Source organism: Molothrus ater, chromosome 8 (genome assembly GCF_012460135.2).
Source record: "Molothrus ater isolate BHLD 08-10-18 breed brown headed cowbird chromosome 8, BPBGC_Mater_1.1, whole genome shotgun sequence".
In the NCBI taxonomy this organism is placed as follows: Eukaryota; Metazoa; Chordata; class Aves; order Passeriformes; family Icteridae; genus Molothrus; species Molothrus ater.
In genome coordinates, this window is record NC_050485.2 from 12825112 (window position 1) to 12841299 (window position 16188).

The following is a 16188-nucleotide window of genomic DNA, read 5'->3' on the forward strand; positions in this document are numbered from 1 at the left end:
GCTCCTAATTTGCTATTCAGTAGTTTTAGAACAGCAGGAAACCCATCAACACCTAAATAGGTATTCTCCCTAATGGAGATAAGAAGGATTAATTCACTTTAACCGCTTAAGGACCAAAAGAAACCTTAGTGGAGTTCAAAAAGAAAATTCAAACTCTTTTAAAAATTAACATCATAATTAATCACTGTAGAAATAGGACCAACTGTTCAGTGTCCTTTCCATCCTCACATGATGGGACACATTTCACATGGTGTTTCCACCTTAGGTCTGCAATGCTATGCTCATGTAATTCTCCTGCCATCAGAGAATTACTGCTGGCTTATGGGAAAGTGACATAAGAAGAGGTCCAATCTGTGACTGTGCTTTAATTCTACTGAATTCAAATATTTCAATGGGGTCTTTATATGTGTTTTCATGTGTTTATACATGTTATATATATTTTGAAGACATGCACTGAAATTGATTTAGAGTTTGTGAAATTAATTTGAAATTGAAATTAAATTAATTTCAGAGATCCCAAACATTCAGGGTGCCTGCACAGTGAGTGTTTTCTGGGTGACAGCTGCATACCAAAAAATAGTATTAAAGCTCTAGGCACAAATACCTGGGTGAGCCCCAACTATCCCTGAATTCCACCCCTCCACAGATGGTGTACAGAAGAATTCAGCCTAGTAATCTGCTTCACCCACTTGCACCGTAGTCAAACACAACATGCTGAACTCCACTGACTCCTCTTGCTGAAGCTGGTACACAGCAGCAGGATCAACTTAAGAGGCCCAGAGTGGAATCTGATGTCACCTGAGACTTCTCATATGCCCTGGGGCTAAAACATCCTGTGTAGCATAATTCTGTGCTGTGCAAGATGATGTGGCTGAGAGGAGAATCAGCCACTTTGTTTCAGGGGTTAAAGCTACAGATTTTAAAAGGAAAAGGTATTTCAAAAATGAAAAAAAAGCTTTTAGCTGCTTTAGCCATCAAGCAACCAGAGACCTCCAATGGTCGCTGGAATTTAGTTCTAGGATTTATTGGATGCTATTGGAATGAGAAATTCTTGGCATCAAATTTTGAAAAGGAAGGGGAAGTGCTGTGAATGCCAAAATAGTATTAATTAAGGGTCTTCAAGAAGTTCTTGTCTCCCTAGGAGCCACTTTCTCTTATATACTCTTGGAAAAATATAAAATCCTTCTTTTTAAGAGATCCTCTTGCCAAGAGATTGTTAAAGTACTTCACCTGCATTACACCCATTAGTAGCTTTGCAAATTCCTTATTATCTGATTTTATAGAAGGGTGAAAGTATGAACACAGAATGTATGAAGTCACAAATTCTTTACCTATTGCCAAAATCCGGAATATCTTCTGGGGATGCAGAATAACTCCTGCCCATCAGGAGGTTGCTATTTTTTCCCCCAGGGCCAACTCAGTAAAAAACCAAAACATATCCATCTGCTGCCTACAGTGGGCTTTGAATTGGACACATGGCATGCAGTGATGACTGTTTTCTTTCCTACATATCTTTTACACTGAGCTATTGCCCTCATTAAAAGGGAGCAATTTGGAACCACAGCTGGGTATTTTGTACCTCACTCCTCCACCAACCCTTCCTGGCACGTTTCAGGCCAATACTTGAAAACAAGGTTCAGTTTGGCACCTTGGCAGCAAACCTTCACAAACTTTTGTTTCCACCGTGGCAGCCGGGAGCTGTGCCAGAGGCTAGGATCCCATGGGACCATGGGCTGCACTGACACTAAAACATACCCCTAGCAGCCACCAAGGGTTCTGTGGCCGAAGAGTGGCACACTGCTCTAAAAGTGGCCACCTGGTTCAGCTGGCAGGGCACTTGCTCAATGCATGCCACAGCTGGACGTGGCAAAACATTCAGTGCACACACAGCACTGTGAAACACTTCCCTACAATCATCCTGAGGCCCAGTGGTAAAAAAGAAGAAACAAATATAACATTCCAGAACATGACAGTAAAGGAGAAGATGGACATTGCTGATGACACTGGTACTTTAAAGAAAATGCATTCCTTTGGAAAATGCCTAGATGATCCCAAGATGCAGCCCATCCCTCTGGGTATAGTCAGGCAAAGGATTCAGCAGTTCCTGCCAATCTGACCTGGAAAATGGCCTTAAATCTGTTTGACTCCGAGTCAATGTGAAAAACACATCAATCTGGCACTTGAAAGTTGCTATAAAGAGCACCAGCAAAATGGTGCTACATCCTGTTTCTAGCTCTGGAAATCTCCAGTTCTTCAGAAAGAGATGAGGAAATAAACCATGCCCAAAAGCCAAGTTATATAATAAGGGTGGCAATGGGAAAGTTCATCCCAGCCCCTGGAATCAAATAGTGAAAGCTTAGGGCTTGTAACAAATGTGATGAAATGGTGATTGACTCCATTTTGTCATTGTAAAAGACAAAGGGTGAATGAATATTGCTGAGATACATAAAACACTTTTGGTTTGGTTTTTTTTTTCTTTCTAGGGCACTCAATTGAGCAGAACAGGCAATTCAGCCCTTACTAAGTATTTGCACTGCTGCAAAGAGGATTTTTAAGAAGGGTTTTGAATAAAAACTTTGAATTAGCTTCACACCAAAAGGGGATGTCCAGGGGGTGATTAGAGTGCCAGAGAGAGTGTTGATGGCCTCAGACAGAAAACAGAGATGCAGAAACAAATGCATTCTGACTCACTCTGGTCTCAAGTGTATTAGTACTCATCTGGGAGGTGGCAGGGAGATTGCTCCTCTCATGAATTCCACCAAAAGCAATGACTTACTCTGTGTTCACTATGCAACACTAGCAAAGCTAGCCTATTTCTTTAAATGGTAGACAATAGTACCTCTCAAATAGAGTCTCATTTTGAGCTTGAACAGGCAAAAAGGATTTGGCAGTGAAAGGGTTAATGCTCTCAAGGCGCCTGAAAGACCACACTGCATGTCCTAATTACAAGGCTCATCAGCCCAGCTGCAATGAATTCAGGATTTCCTTATCTTGCCATACTGGGGGGATGGGGAACCTGGTGGTAAAACTTAGAAACAGCCTTGGTGGGAGGTTCGAGCTGATAATGTAAGTTTGTCTATTTGTTTGTTTTTTCCTTCCTATGAAACTTATTGATTTAATTAAATATGAACCAAACTGAAGATCTTGTATTGTATTTTCCAAAGGTAACCTCACTGCTGGGCAGATCTTTAAACTCTATCTGTTGGTGGTGTTGGGAAGCAAATTTCCCTTTGTTATTTGTTTGCTCAGTGTTTCCAGTTAAAGGGCACATAACCTGTGGGGTTGAAGTGTGGTCCTTTGTGAAAGGCAGCTATTGTCTTCTTCGGCTTCCTCACCCTGATTTCCAGTTGGGTAACATAAGTGAGTGACTCAGGAGTTCCAGTATCTAATTCACCTCTAAGATATTCCTCATTACATGAATGATTGGCTCATGCTCCTGATTCCCTTGGCTGGGTCCCTGCCTTTCAGAAACATCTTTTGGGATTGATGTGTCAAGAGGTAGAAAAAGAATCCCTGAAACTCTGGCTTTATCTCTTTAGTTTCTTTTTTAGCAATGGTATAATGTTGAGAAGAAAGACAACTGTTGTGAATATGCAATGAAATATTGAAAGATAAATAAGAGGCAAGTCTTACTTTCCAAATTTCCCTTTGGTATGTATAGCTACTGCTTTACCTATAAAGGTATGTTTTTAAAAGGGACTAGAAAGTACAGAGCACAACAGCCTCTCAATAATGACATATATGCCTGAGCATCTACCAGACCAGCTGGTATTAATAAGCAATGGCAACTTGTTCATGTGGGAATGGTATCTTCTTATTAGGCATGGACTGGAAAAGTAGAGGTATCTCTGGAAAAACCAGTTTCTGCCTCAAGTTGTGTTTGTGGTTGCTGGACCCTTACGGCAGTGATAAAGATGAACATATCCACATTACATAAAGCTAGAATGACTTGTGGTGGGTGATGAGGGCTGTATCTGGCCAGTGCATGTCTGATGCTCTAGAAGTTAGTGTGATTTGTGCCTATGGTTCTCGCTATAATTGTAGTAATTGCACATACTGATGTCCTGTAGCACTCCAATGGTCCTACAATCTAGTCCAGTCATCAACGTTTCCACAAAATGAAATAGTCTATAATTGAAAAGCAAAGAGCAAAGAATTTTTGATGACTTATTTTTGCTGCTGACCAAATAAAGCAGTCTTAATGGACAGTTAAGTTTAAATCAACTGATGCCATGGCTATTTGAAGTTTGTAGGAAAAGAGAATTAGATTGCCCTGTCATCAGTATGGAAAAAGCAAGGTTTTCGTCCCCTGTAAATTGTAAATATTTTCCAGCCTGTATGACAGTAACCAGACTAGCCATGCTACTCATTAACCCTGCACTGAAATATCAAAAGGTGCTAAAGTTATCAGCTTGGATTTTCACTTAGATAAGAACTGAGTGGTCCCTGTGCTGTGTCATGGATAAAACAGTGGGATGGACAAGTCATTGCCCTCAGTTGTTACTTTCATGTTGGAGGAGAGGGAAATCTGTGCTACCCAAACAGTAATTCAGTGGCTTGTATGTGTAATATACAAAACTTAACCCAAGGGCCTATAGCTGGTTTATTTCCTAGTGCCCTAAGGCTTGTTTGTGATGTGGGCTTTACCCACAGGGCCATGCAATAGGTGTGAAAGCACAACAGTTGCACCAGAAGACAACCATGTTTGGAGAAGAGCATTTCAAATCTGACTTCTCTGTGCTTCAGAGAAGGTGGTTAAAACAGCTCCCTGGTTTTGTCCCCAAAGAAAACATCCAATGCAGAATCACAGAATAGAATAATGGAATTGTTTAGACTGGAAAAGACCTTTAAGATCATCATCAATGTTTATGGCCAACCTCAAAGCCTTCTGAAAACAGAGGGATTAAATGAAAATACTGTAATAAATTTAGTTGTATTAATTTGAGCCAGAAGAAATAGAGAAGTTTAATTACCAAGGCTGAACTGGAAAACCTCAAAAACTGCTCCTGTATGGCTTGTGTCTGCTTTAGCTTGTCTGATAAATTGGATACTTTTACAAAAAAACAGTTTAAGAGTTTGTTCAGTAACATTTTATCATTGGAAAACTGAAAGCCAGGCTCATCACTCAGTAAAGAAAATGTTTGCCTGGAGCAAGAAAAAAACGACTCAGGTTTCTGTTTTCTTCTGAAGTCAACTTTTAAGTCAGCTGTCAAAAAAATCTGGTCTTTGGCCTGACTTTTAGTAAAATCTGAATTACTCAAGTTCTCATATAAAACCACAGATAAATGTAGATTAGCCAAGAAACCTTAATGCATTCCTGGTTAGTTAGACTAGCCAAGTATACCTTAATTCATCTTTCTTCTGCAGGGGGTTTTAGACAAATACATGTTTATGTTAAACTGCTAACACTAATGTCTACTTCTAAATATTTTCAGATAGATGGCACTAGGCCTTTCCTTCTGCAGAAACAGTAACTTAAGGAGACAGCTACAAACACAGTGTGACCTGCCAGCGGTTGTGAAGCGAGTCATTGAGGAGCAATGAATCTTTAATCCAGCATATAGATCTCTCTAATCTAGTTATTCCAAATCTGACAGCTCAGCTGGCTGTGGCTTCTCAGGCTGCAATTGCTGAGACTCTGCAGAACAGCAAGGGGGTGCAACACCCTCCTCTGAGCAGGACTGGTGTGTCCCTTCAATCACTGCAAGGCTGGAGAGCAACACATGCCACCACCTTGCCTTGCTTAACATCTGCTGGTCTTTAACACTTGGATCCAAAGCTTTCAATGAGTTACTCAGGTCTTAAAAAAATCCTGCTCCCTCTGTGCTGTACAGTGGTAAAGTCATGCTGACAGTTCAGGACTTGCTCAGTCACCATCAGGCTTGCTGGAGCTCAGGCAGGCCTTTTGGCTTTCTGCTAGTAGTGTGATCCTCCTTATTTCAGCCTCAGGGAAGGGTTTGCTGTGGATATCAGTGAGGACACTCATTTTCCACAATGTACAGGGTCCTCACAAAAGGCCTTTAAAAGCAGATATGGGAGAGGACAGAGATTTGCTCTGGTCAGAGGCATGCAGTCTTGAAGGAACTTTCTAAATCTTGCACCAAGTTCTGCAGGGTTCCTTTTCATTTGCTGAATGCCCAAAAACTGCCCACTTATGTTGAAGAGAAGCTCTAACACATGAGCACTATTTTAGGGACACCAGAGACCATTCATGTTGCAAATTGCTTTAACACATCCCCCCAGGAGCCCTGGATTCCCAGGCTGTCCCCTGCCTGCCTGAGCCGGGTCTCCCCTGGCCACCAACCTCCCTGACCTTTGGGGAGAGGCCATGGGGAGGGTCCCTGGCAGGCTCCTCTGTCCCCCTGCCCCAAAACAAGTCCTTGTGCTTGAGACAGGGGTCTCTGGTGAGGAGCAGGTCATGAAGGCTGTATAGCATGAAGTGAGGGGAGAAACGGATGGACATGTTTTGATCCCTGCACTTTCTGTTAACATCTCTGCTTCCTGCAGGAAATCTTGTCTCAATCTGACCTGCAGTCTGAAAAACAAGAGTCGAGTTTCCTCTCATTTGGTAGGTCTTTTGACACTCCAAATGCAAGAAAAATAACACCCGGAAATAGATATGTGCCTGTTCAAGGCACACTTAGGAAAGCATTCACCTCCTGTGCAGCTCTTGCGTGATGAAAGGTTTTGCTAAGAAATGTCCATTTTGGGTTAAACAGAACTCTAAGTCTGAGACAGTTTTGTTTATATCATTTACATCCAGTAATGCCTTCTTGGCACAGAAACCTCAGTGATGGCTGCCAAGGTTTAGAAGAGGCGAAGCTGAGGTCGCTGTCAGAGGTAGGAACAATACATCATCTGCCCAGAGTGGGCCCCTCACAGGGCCAGGGCCCCAGCTCCTGCACTCATGGGAAGACAAAAACTTTTATTAAATTGAATATAGTGAGGAAAATAAATTATTTCTATTACTAAATGACAGGCTGGAATTTCATTTTGTGACTCCAGCTTTTAGATAGTTTTATCTACGTTTAAAGTTACCCTCTTAATCAACTGTGATACAGCACAGCTTGAAGTGTGATCTCAGCAAGCAAACCTAAAACATCACAATCTGCTTCAGATAAATTATAAAATAACAACTGAAAAATCTGGTTTCAAAGTAGATTTGAGGTTTTTTTCCCTTCCCATGCTGTGACTGTTAGAGGAATGAATCTATTATTCTACTAATTTCAGTTGCAATGTATGTTAGAGAAAGATGGTTATATAAGAACACCTCTGTATTTCAAGGATCACTGATGCCCAAACCCTCTTAAAAACTCTTGCTAGTCCTCTATTTTCAGGGTGCAATGACTGTACAATAGATCCTTTGCTCTCTTTTCAACCACAAGTATCCACAGCCCTAATGACTATTTACAAAATAGTTGCCTAGCAGGCTCCCTTAGTGTGACGAAATATAGGCTGCAACTCTCCTGCAAAGATCCCTGAGATACCTGGAACTCCTAGAAGCAAGAGAAATCTGTGAGACCAAGCTGATGCCCTAAAGTGTTTGCTTGGTTAGAATTTAGCTGGATGAGATGCAAACACAGATTTCCAGGTACCCACAATCCTTCTATGTAGGGTATTGCACTTGTGTTCATTGAAAAGAGACACCAAATCCTGCCACATGCAGGGAGTAGGTGTGGGTGGCCAGTTAATACAGCAGGAATTTATCTCTGCTTTGCATATGAGCTCAAGTCCTGGATCATGAGAGCATTTGCTAATCTTCAAACTAAATTTGTCAAACACAAAATGTGTTTCTTAACAAAGAGGTTTGGAGGACCAGGCAGCAGTTCTCCAATCAGCAGCAGTTGAAAGAGCTAAGAAAAAGGGTCTCCATGAGGCTCCTTAAAACTCCTCCTATTCAAAGTATTGAATTTGTTACTAGTTGTTTATACCAAAACATATGACAGAAAGTAAGGGGCTAGGCTTGTGATATGTTAAAATTGAAAAGCCACCAAAACTCCCCACAGCTGTGCTGGCCTGGCTAGACAATGAGGGACAGGGAGAAAGGACTTGTAAGCCTGCATTTATTCTGCTTTCCTCAAGTGAATCTGTCTGTAATTTTAGATTCTACTTTTAGCAGATCACAAATGGTTTGCTATGGTTCTGAGAGTAAGAACCAACCTGCAGGAAAAACGAAGTGATCCAGGCTTTTACACTTATGAAATACTGTCTATCTGAATTATGTCAGCATTACTGTAAGATTTTAATAGCTTTGTAAAATTTAATTAGTTGCTTTGATCTATTATAATTACTCTGGAACCCACACAGAACCTAAGTAAACCATGAGGAAAAGACTTATATTCTGTCCATTTAATTTAGTAATTTCATTGTGGCTTTCTAAAAGAGGAAGAGCAATTCCAGAGTTAGCAAAATGGGCATCAGGCTGTTGGCATTTTTTCTGAGGAGGACAAACTGGGGAGAGGTATGGGTATTAATTGTGACACTTCATTAATCTGTTCAGAAAATGGAAGGTTATACCCTGTATCACTTTTTAGGTAGCATTTTATGCATGCATCTAATTTGGGTAACAGGATACAGCTGCTTTTGTTCCTATGCAAATACACATTATCAGAATTGTAGGATTTGGCTTTGTAATATCTGTGCCTGCACTTTTTGGCAAGTGCACTATGTCATTATTTTTCATACTTCTTAAATATGAGAAGATTCTCTGGTCTTAGATTTAAATTTCACTTAAATTGTGTTTCAAAGTCCTTTTATGGTGCACTTAAACTCTGATCTAGAAAACTCTCCTTGGCGTTAATCCTCACCTAGCATCTGTCAGTAAAATGCAATCTTTTCTTCTAGTTGTCAATTACCAAGTAGTAGGACCATCTCTACAAGTTCTATCTTGTACAAGTACAGAAAATCCCCCAAATGTAACCAAAAAGGCCTGGATGGGGGGGGAAGAGTGGCATTGGCTTTGGGACAAAAGCAGTTTGCTACACCTCTTGGTTATCTAATTCATTCCATACACTTCATAAATTAATATATTGGTTCAAGTCAGACTCAGTTGTCTGATCATTTGTGCAGTTCACTGGAGAAAGATCTTCCCTTTCTCTTCTGAATAACTGAGTCTGTGTCTGCAGAGTAAAAGAGGAGTGGATGAAAAATCATTACCCAACACACAGTTACATCACCCCTTTGTTTGGATGCTTTGGCATGGAAGACACTGTAAACGCATAAAATAACTGTAAATGAAAGCTCTGTGTATAAAATATAATTGTAACAAGAATTCTACATCCTTTTGCCTCCAATCATAGGTTAGTGTGTTTTTCTTTTCTATAAACTGCCTGACAGGTTTTTTCCAAGATGTGAATGTATTTGTGAGGCAGAAAAGCATGCCAGTGCTTCTCTCAATGAGGAATTTGCAGAGATGCAAAGTCCCAAGTGATTTAAAAGAATTGGCAATGATTTTCAGCTAATCCAGAATAAAAATATAACTGTAAAAAGAAATATAACTATAATAATTTAATTTTCTTGATTTTATTTTTCTTTTCAAGCTATCAAAAAGAAATCAATAGTAAAGTAGAAAGTGCATATTCTTCTTCTTAAAGACTTGATTTACTTTCAGCAATTAATATTTTAGTTCTTGCCAGCTTTCCAAGCGTGGTTCTGATTGTGATGTGAAAGCAAGTAGCTGCAGATTACTATGGTGGATAATACTTTCACTGTAAATAAAGTAAAGCCCAGGTGTAAGTCATCTTTGAATTAGTTAAAGCTGGAGGTAGGGCAGGTGTGCTGCAGAGCTACAGCAGCATTTGCTGGGGGCAGGGGCAGTTTGTAGCTAAGGACACAACACAAGAGGCTCTGGCTGTTGGAGTAAATTCAACACATTTTCTTCTTACTTCCGGCAACTTTCTGCTGTCCTTAGTCAGGTAAGGAAGCCAGAGTAAAAGCAACATAATTGTATTTAGAACACTTTGTTTGGTGCATCAAATTTGGCTCTTGTGCATTTCTTCCTGCAACCAAATTGCTATTAGGTAATTCAGCCTAAGTGTCAAGAGTAAGGAGAGTATCTGCTACATGCAGGACTGCCCACTTACAAAAACACACACAAACAAAACACTTAATCCTGGACAACAGAGAAGCCTAAAGCCACACCAAGGTGATACAAATGGAAGAGAGTAATTTGGATAATAATTTGAGTTTCACACTTTTTATACAAGATATAGATCTTATTTTCTGACTCCACTTCCTATAGTACATTCACATGTGGGGTTTTTATTTCCCTGGCAAACGTGGGTGTTTTCCAAAGGCTACAGAAGTAGCAAAGCAGGAGGCCATGGCTGCAGAGATAAGAACAGGGTGCAAAAGAGAATGCTCATAGACATAAACCCCTGAATTTTTATATTTTAAAGCATATGTCCAATTGGAATTAGGAACAGAGTAGTTATTAGCTCGAATACCTGCAACAGGATCTAAGATTTTGAGAGCAGTGTACAGGGGGCTGTGAAAGCTGCACTTTGTGTGCTGAGGCAGCACCATCAAAAGGGCTCTGGAGCTGGCTGTGTCAGGAGGACAGAGGCTGGTCCTGCCAAGATCTCCAAATGCACGTTGTCCTCTGATTAATGCAAGAGATTCAGCTCCCTGGAATCTCTTAGGAGGTCTGATGTGAGAATTGACATTTAACTTCCTGAAAAGCATTTTGGAATTACTTGTCTGGCACTTTAAGTAGCCACAAAATATTGGTAGTGTACAATCATCCTGAGGCAGAGAGCACCAGTTCCTGCAACACAGGAATTGTTATGCTAGTGCCATTTCAATAAAATTTGGGGAAGGTTAAGAGTACTCCAGTGTTGGTACTTACACAAAGAATATTGAGGAAAAAATTAAAATTAGGAAATAAATAGTAATCATTATTATTAAAGGACATATCAGGTACCATAGACTGCTACTCTGTGTCTGTAGCTGAGAAAGCAAGAAGTCCTCACTCGAATGCCTAGCACATTAAGTACCTTGTGGATCAAAAGCATGCTGTGTGTTACAATTACTAACAATGTTACACAAAATTAAACAAATTGGACACATTTTGGAACATATGGCAATTTCTGCTAACCTGCCTCTCTGTTGAGTCTGCCTTCAGACCATACTGGTTGTGAGCAGCCTCTTAAAATGCATTTGGTTTTCCCTTTAAAATCTTTTCATCATGGCTGTTCTCAAAGATACTGCACTTAATTCAGGGAACCAATGGCCTCATGTGGTATGGCAATCATTGTATTCTTCTGATGCTAACAGAATTGAAATTTTTTAAAATCTTATCATTATCCTTCAGATTACTTCATCTAGGCCAAATAACAGATATTTCTTCATCAAGTATCAGCCTAGTATGTAGCCCCCTAATTCTATGAAAGACAGACGGACAACAAGTTTGATAAAATACGTTTTCTGTAGAACTGCCAATTTCCTTCCCTATGTTTTTGTTCTTCCAGTGTTTCATCAGTTTTTGTTGTTAGCTTGTGAATGTCACTATCTTCTTTGGGAAGTTACCTAATCTATCCCAGTGCTTTAGACTTGCTAGTTTCACAGGGATTTTGAATGTTATTTTCCACAGCATTCTGTGAACTTTTTTTAACTCCACGCATTTTTCTTTCCAAACAAGTGATCCATACATTATTGAAGCAAACTGAACTAGCTGGTGTGCTCTCATTCCCAGTTAGTTCCCCTCTTGCCTATAAGGACTGGATCTGGAAGTCTCCAATTCATAAACATGAAAATGGTGATTATTTTCTCATCTAGTATGTGCAGTTATTTGTGCTTAAATAAAATCTGATTTAGATCCAGAAAGTGGCTGCCATAGAGGCTTCTAGAAGGAATTTTGCTCTTGAAAGACACAGAGCAGAGAAAAAAATTTAACTATTATATTATGATAATTTCTAGTTACTGCTTGCTGTCTCTGCTTGACCAAAGGCAGCATTGACCCGGTAGGATGCCTCCTGTTAGTGTAGAAAAATACCTTATGGGTCTCTTGCCCCCTTACTCTAGGTTGTTCAACTATAACCCTCAATGACAAAGCCACAGATACCTGGCTGTGTCTCAAAGGCATTAAATTCCCTCTAACCAGCCTCACACCAAAACCTCAAATAGTTGGCTCTGATGGATGGTGTTATAATGAGGGTGGAGCTCTGTTCAATGGCCAATTTATTGCATCTTAATGGTCTAACATGCTTTTATTTCATATCTAAGACAACAAATGCTGCCATAAAGTTTGGTTTAAAGCAGGTCTGTTTTGCAAAACGAGTCTTGCATACAGAACAAAACACTCATTGTTGCTTTACTGTTTAAACCTTTATTATTGTTTTTTTTTCTTGGTACAATGGGCTTTTATGCACCAAACAGCTGTGTTCATCATGTTTATTTAGAAGGCATCCATTGTAGTGGAAAAAGTCTGGAGGACAAAAATCTTGAAGTACAAGACTACTCTGTGGGTGCTGGCACTTTTATTTTTTTTCTGTCCTGTTCCTTTGGTCAGTATGCAAGTCACATACACAGGCAGTGCCATGCAGACTTGCAAACCCTGTATAATAGCAACTTTTCACAAGTGCTGTCTCTTATTCCAAGTGTTCTTCTGCAGAAAGTTTCAATTGCAAGGCAACATACAGGACACACAACTATTTTACAGCCTATGATCCTATCATTTTTCAATCTGTTGCTATTTTGGACCCTCATTAGGTCACTTTCCAAATATTGTGTACAGCTATGTGTCAATCATTGTCACAGCTCGGCTCCAGGCTAAGCCAACCCAGGACAAAACCGTGAGGGGGAAAAAAATGCCAACCAAAGCAAGCACTTTGTAGAAAACAGTCAACAGTTTGACTGTGGAAAGCTATGTGTTGTTCCAAAGATAGCATAAGCCCACTTGCTGCAGAAACAGCATACAGTACTAATGCTCTCCAAAATAATTTTATGTGGTTGAAATGTGTAGTGCATACCCAATGGCATCTGCAAATAAACAGATGTTAGAATCTCAAGAATTAGGAGCATGACATTGTCGGAAACTCTTGGGTGACTCCTGCCAAAAAGCAGTCCAAGTTTCCTGTTTCTGGAAAGAACAGAGCATCTAACATATTGGCAGAACTTCTTTTGAGCAACAGTATCTCTAGCACCTTCTAAAGCCTTGAATGAAAGCTGCTGTATAAGCAGGCAGTGCTAGCCTGGGAAATTAGAGGGTTCTCTACTTCCAGCAGGGCAGATGCATTCCCATGCCATAGGAGATAGCTGTGCTCCTTGCCCTCTTTTCAGGTTACCATGTATTAAGACACAGTTGAGGTGAATACTGGAAACATAGAAGTGTCTCCATCAGGCACATAGTCAAAGCTATCATCACAGGCTGGAAAATGAATGGCAACAAACTAACATGCTTCATCTTTTAAAAATAATAAAACAGCTGCATAGAATGAAATGGCTTCTTATTTTCTGAATGGTGAATGCTCTTGGCTTTCTGCAGAGATGGAATTCTCAGTTGCTGCTGCTGTTCATGTGCCTCAGGAAACTGTAATGATGTTAAAAAGAGCAGAATAAAGCTTGTGGATGATAGGAATCCACACAGAAGGTGACTTCTGGGATCTGAAAACAGCATAGCTGTGGGGAAGCTGCACAGGGACTGACTGCTTCGAGCTGGGGCAGAGACAAGGGCCTGAGGAAGGCCTGGCATAGCAGGCAAATTATTTTCCAGAAGAAAGGTTAGGGGAGAAAATGGAAAGAACTATGAGCCAAGTGGAAAGGGAGTGTGACAAAAGGATTAGCCCTGTACTTGCACAGAGTATAGTAGAAGCTGAAAATGAACTTGGGGAACTGTCAGGAAGAGAAAACTGTTTCTCAGAGACTGTTTCAAAGACTTCCTGAATGCAGACTTGTTTCTTCCTTTTTCTCCCCAAAAATAAAGGACCTGCTGTGAGCAGAATGTATCCCAATTTCAACAAACACGGGCCTGAAGTCCCAATCTGGAATCCATGCTGGCTGAACTCCTGGAGGCTTGCTGCTACCTGGGTACCATCAAGCTTGAAAGCCAAGCAGGAAGGGGTAAAATCTACAATTTGTCATCAACAGGTAGGTAGCTAATAGTTTAAATTGCACTGCCTGCTAATCTTTTTGTAAAATTAATGTGCTTGTTAGGTCTATATGTTGTTGAACTGCCCATGTCATGTCATGCTTAATAAGACTTAATCAGGTTGAATGGGTTTTGAGCCACATAATCTCAAAAATAGTATCTATTTTGAGATTGGATGTGCTTTGTTAAATTCTTAAAGAAGAAAAAAGTCTAATTAAAGGAAAACGCGTCTATATAACTCTGGTTCTCAACTGTTAGCAGCTCTATTATGAGAGCACTTGGGGAATTTGATTTCGTTTTAATTAATAACTCCATAACTTTGCTGACAGAACAGAAGGGTGTACTTTGACTGAGAATACATTTAAAGTCGATGTTTAACATAAAAGGTGCTGGAAGGACTTTGAAATGTCATTCTGTGGGAAGTGCCAGAGCAGGTTGGGATGTATAGTCCATCTGACCATATCAAACAAAGCCGCTGTTGAATGCCTCCGGCAAGAGTCCCACAGTGGGGTGCCAAAGTGTAGCTGGGTCTTTTCTGGAGAGGCTGGGAGCTGCGGGGTGTGAGGTGCCACCTTGCAGTATCTCCACACATGTGAAACCCCTCCAATGCAGAAGTGCTTGACCTCAACAACTTCCTGCGACAGGGAGTTCCACAGTGAATTGTCTTTGCATATCCCAGTTTTTTAGCTTCCTTCCCTTTGGTTACATTTAGTCCTGTTTTGCGTTACAAAACGTGCACAAAACTTTTTTGCTGTTTGTATCACGTTCCTGTTTATATTTCTTCCTTTCATATAGTGCCTGCCTTTGATCTCTCATAAGCCATATGTAGTCTCGTATCAAGTTTTTTAAGTAACGCTTTAGGAAAAAAAAAAACTAAAAGGGGGGGTGGCGGCGGTGGTGGTGGCACTTTTGCACGTTATGACGGATGTAGCACTTTTTTGCGCGTCCTGCCCCCCGTCCCTCCGGCTGCGCACGGGAAATCCGTGTAACCATTGACCAGACTGTCAACACGGGCGCCCCGCGCCGCTGGCGGGCGGCGGGAGGAGGCGGCGGCCGCGCCAATGCCGCGGCGGCGCCTCGCCCCGGCCCGTTAGCGGGACGGGCAGCGAGGGAGCGCCGGGCGGGAAGGGGCCGGCCGGGACAAGGAGCCTGCGCGGGTGGCCGAGCCGCCCCGGCGTGCGCGGCGGGGAGCGGGGCTGCCCCGCTTGGAGCGGGTCGGTGCCGGCCCGGGGAAGGGGCAGGAGGCTGCCGAGGCATCATGGCGGTTGTGGCCCGGGGGGGCCGGGGGCTCCGCGCCGGGCGGCGCGGCGGACTCACCTCGCTCCGCTGGAGCTGGAAGAAGCTGTTGAGATAGCTGGAGCTGAGTGAGGAGCCCAGCTCCGGGGTGCTCTTGGTGTAGCCGAGGTCGGGGTGCTGGGACGAGGAGGGCTCGGGTCTGAAGGCATCGAAGGCGCTGGCCTGGTGCGTGTCTTGCAGCGAGAGATAGACCCAGTTGAGGAGCTGGGCGGGCTGGTACACGGGCGCGGCGCTGGTGTCGATGGTTGACAACAAGCTCATCTTTCCCCCCGGCTCCGCCGGCGCGGCTGGCCCCGCGGTGCCGGTCCCCCTCCCCGCGCTCCGGCAGTGCCGCTCTCCCGTCCCTGCCCGGGGCTCTTCCTCCTGGCCGTCCGGAGGAGAGGACGGGCCGGGGGCTCGCTGCCGCGCCCCGCGCCGCTCTCGCTCCCCTAAGGCCGGCGGCGCCCGCGCAGCCCCAGCGCTCCGCGCAGCACGGGCATCGCTGCCGCCGCCCGCGGGCTCCGCAGGAAACTTTGTGCGCGCTCCGTCCCGCCCGCCCGGCCGGTGCCTGCCCCGCTATCTGTCTTTATTCCCACTCCCGCAGGCAGCGGCGGGGAGGGGCTGCCGGCGCTCCGGCGGCGGCGCCGCGCCCCCATAGGCCTCCCGGCCGCCGCGGGGGTGCAGGGGCGTCCCGGCGCCGCTCCGCCCCCGCCCTGCCCGCCCGAGCGCGGCCGGAGGAGCGTGTGCGGCCGCGGTGTCCGCGCCGCCGGCCGCAGCTGTCCCCGCACCACCGGCCCCTCGCCCGCCGGGGTCGGACCGGCTCCCTC

At 43.1% G+C, this 16188-nt stretch overlaps 1 protein-coding gene across 1 annotated transcript in view; it reads right to left on the bottom strand.

Moving 5' to 3' along the window:
* Positions 1-15902, bottom strand: part of ZCCHC24 (zinc finger CCHC-type containing 24) — a 107450-nt gene extending 91548 nt beyond the window's left edge. The window contains exon 1 of the mRNA XM_036385692.1: positions 15404-15902. Coding sequence (XP_036241585.1) covers positions 15404-15643 — 240 coding nt within the window. The 5' untranslated portion in view covers positions 15644-15902. The remainder of the gene's footprint in view (positions 1-15403) is intronic.
* Between the last annotated feature and the right edge of the window lie 286 nt (positions 15903-16188).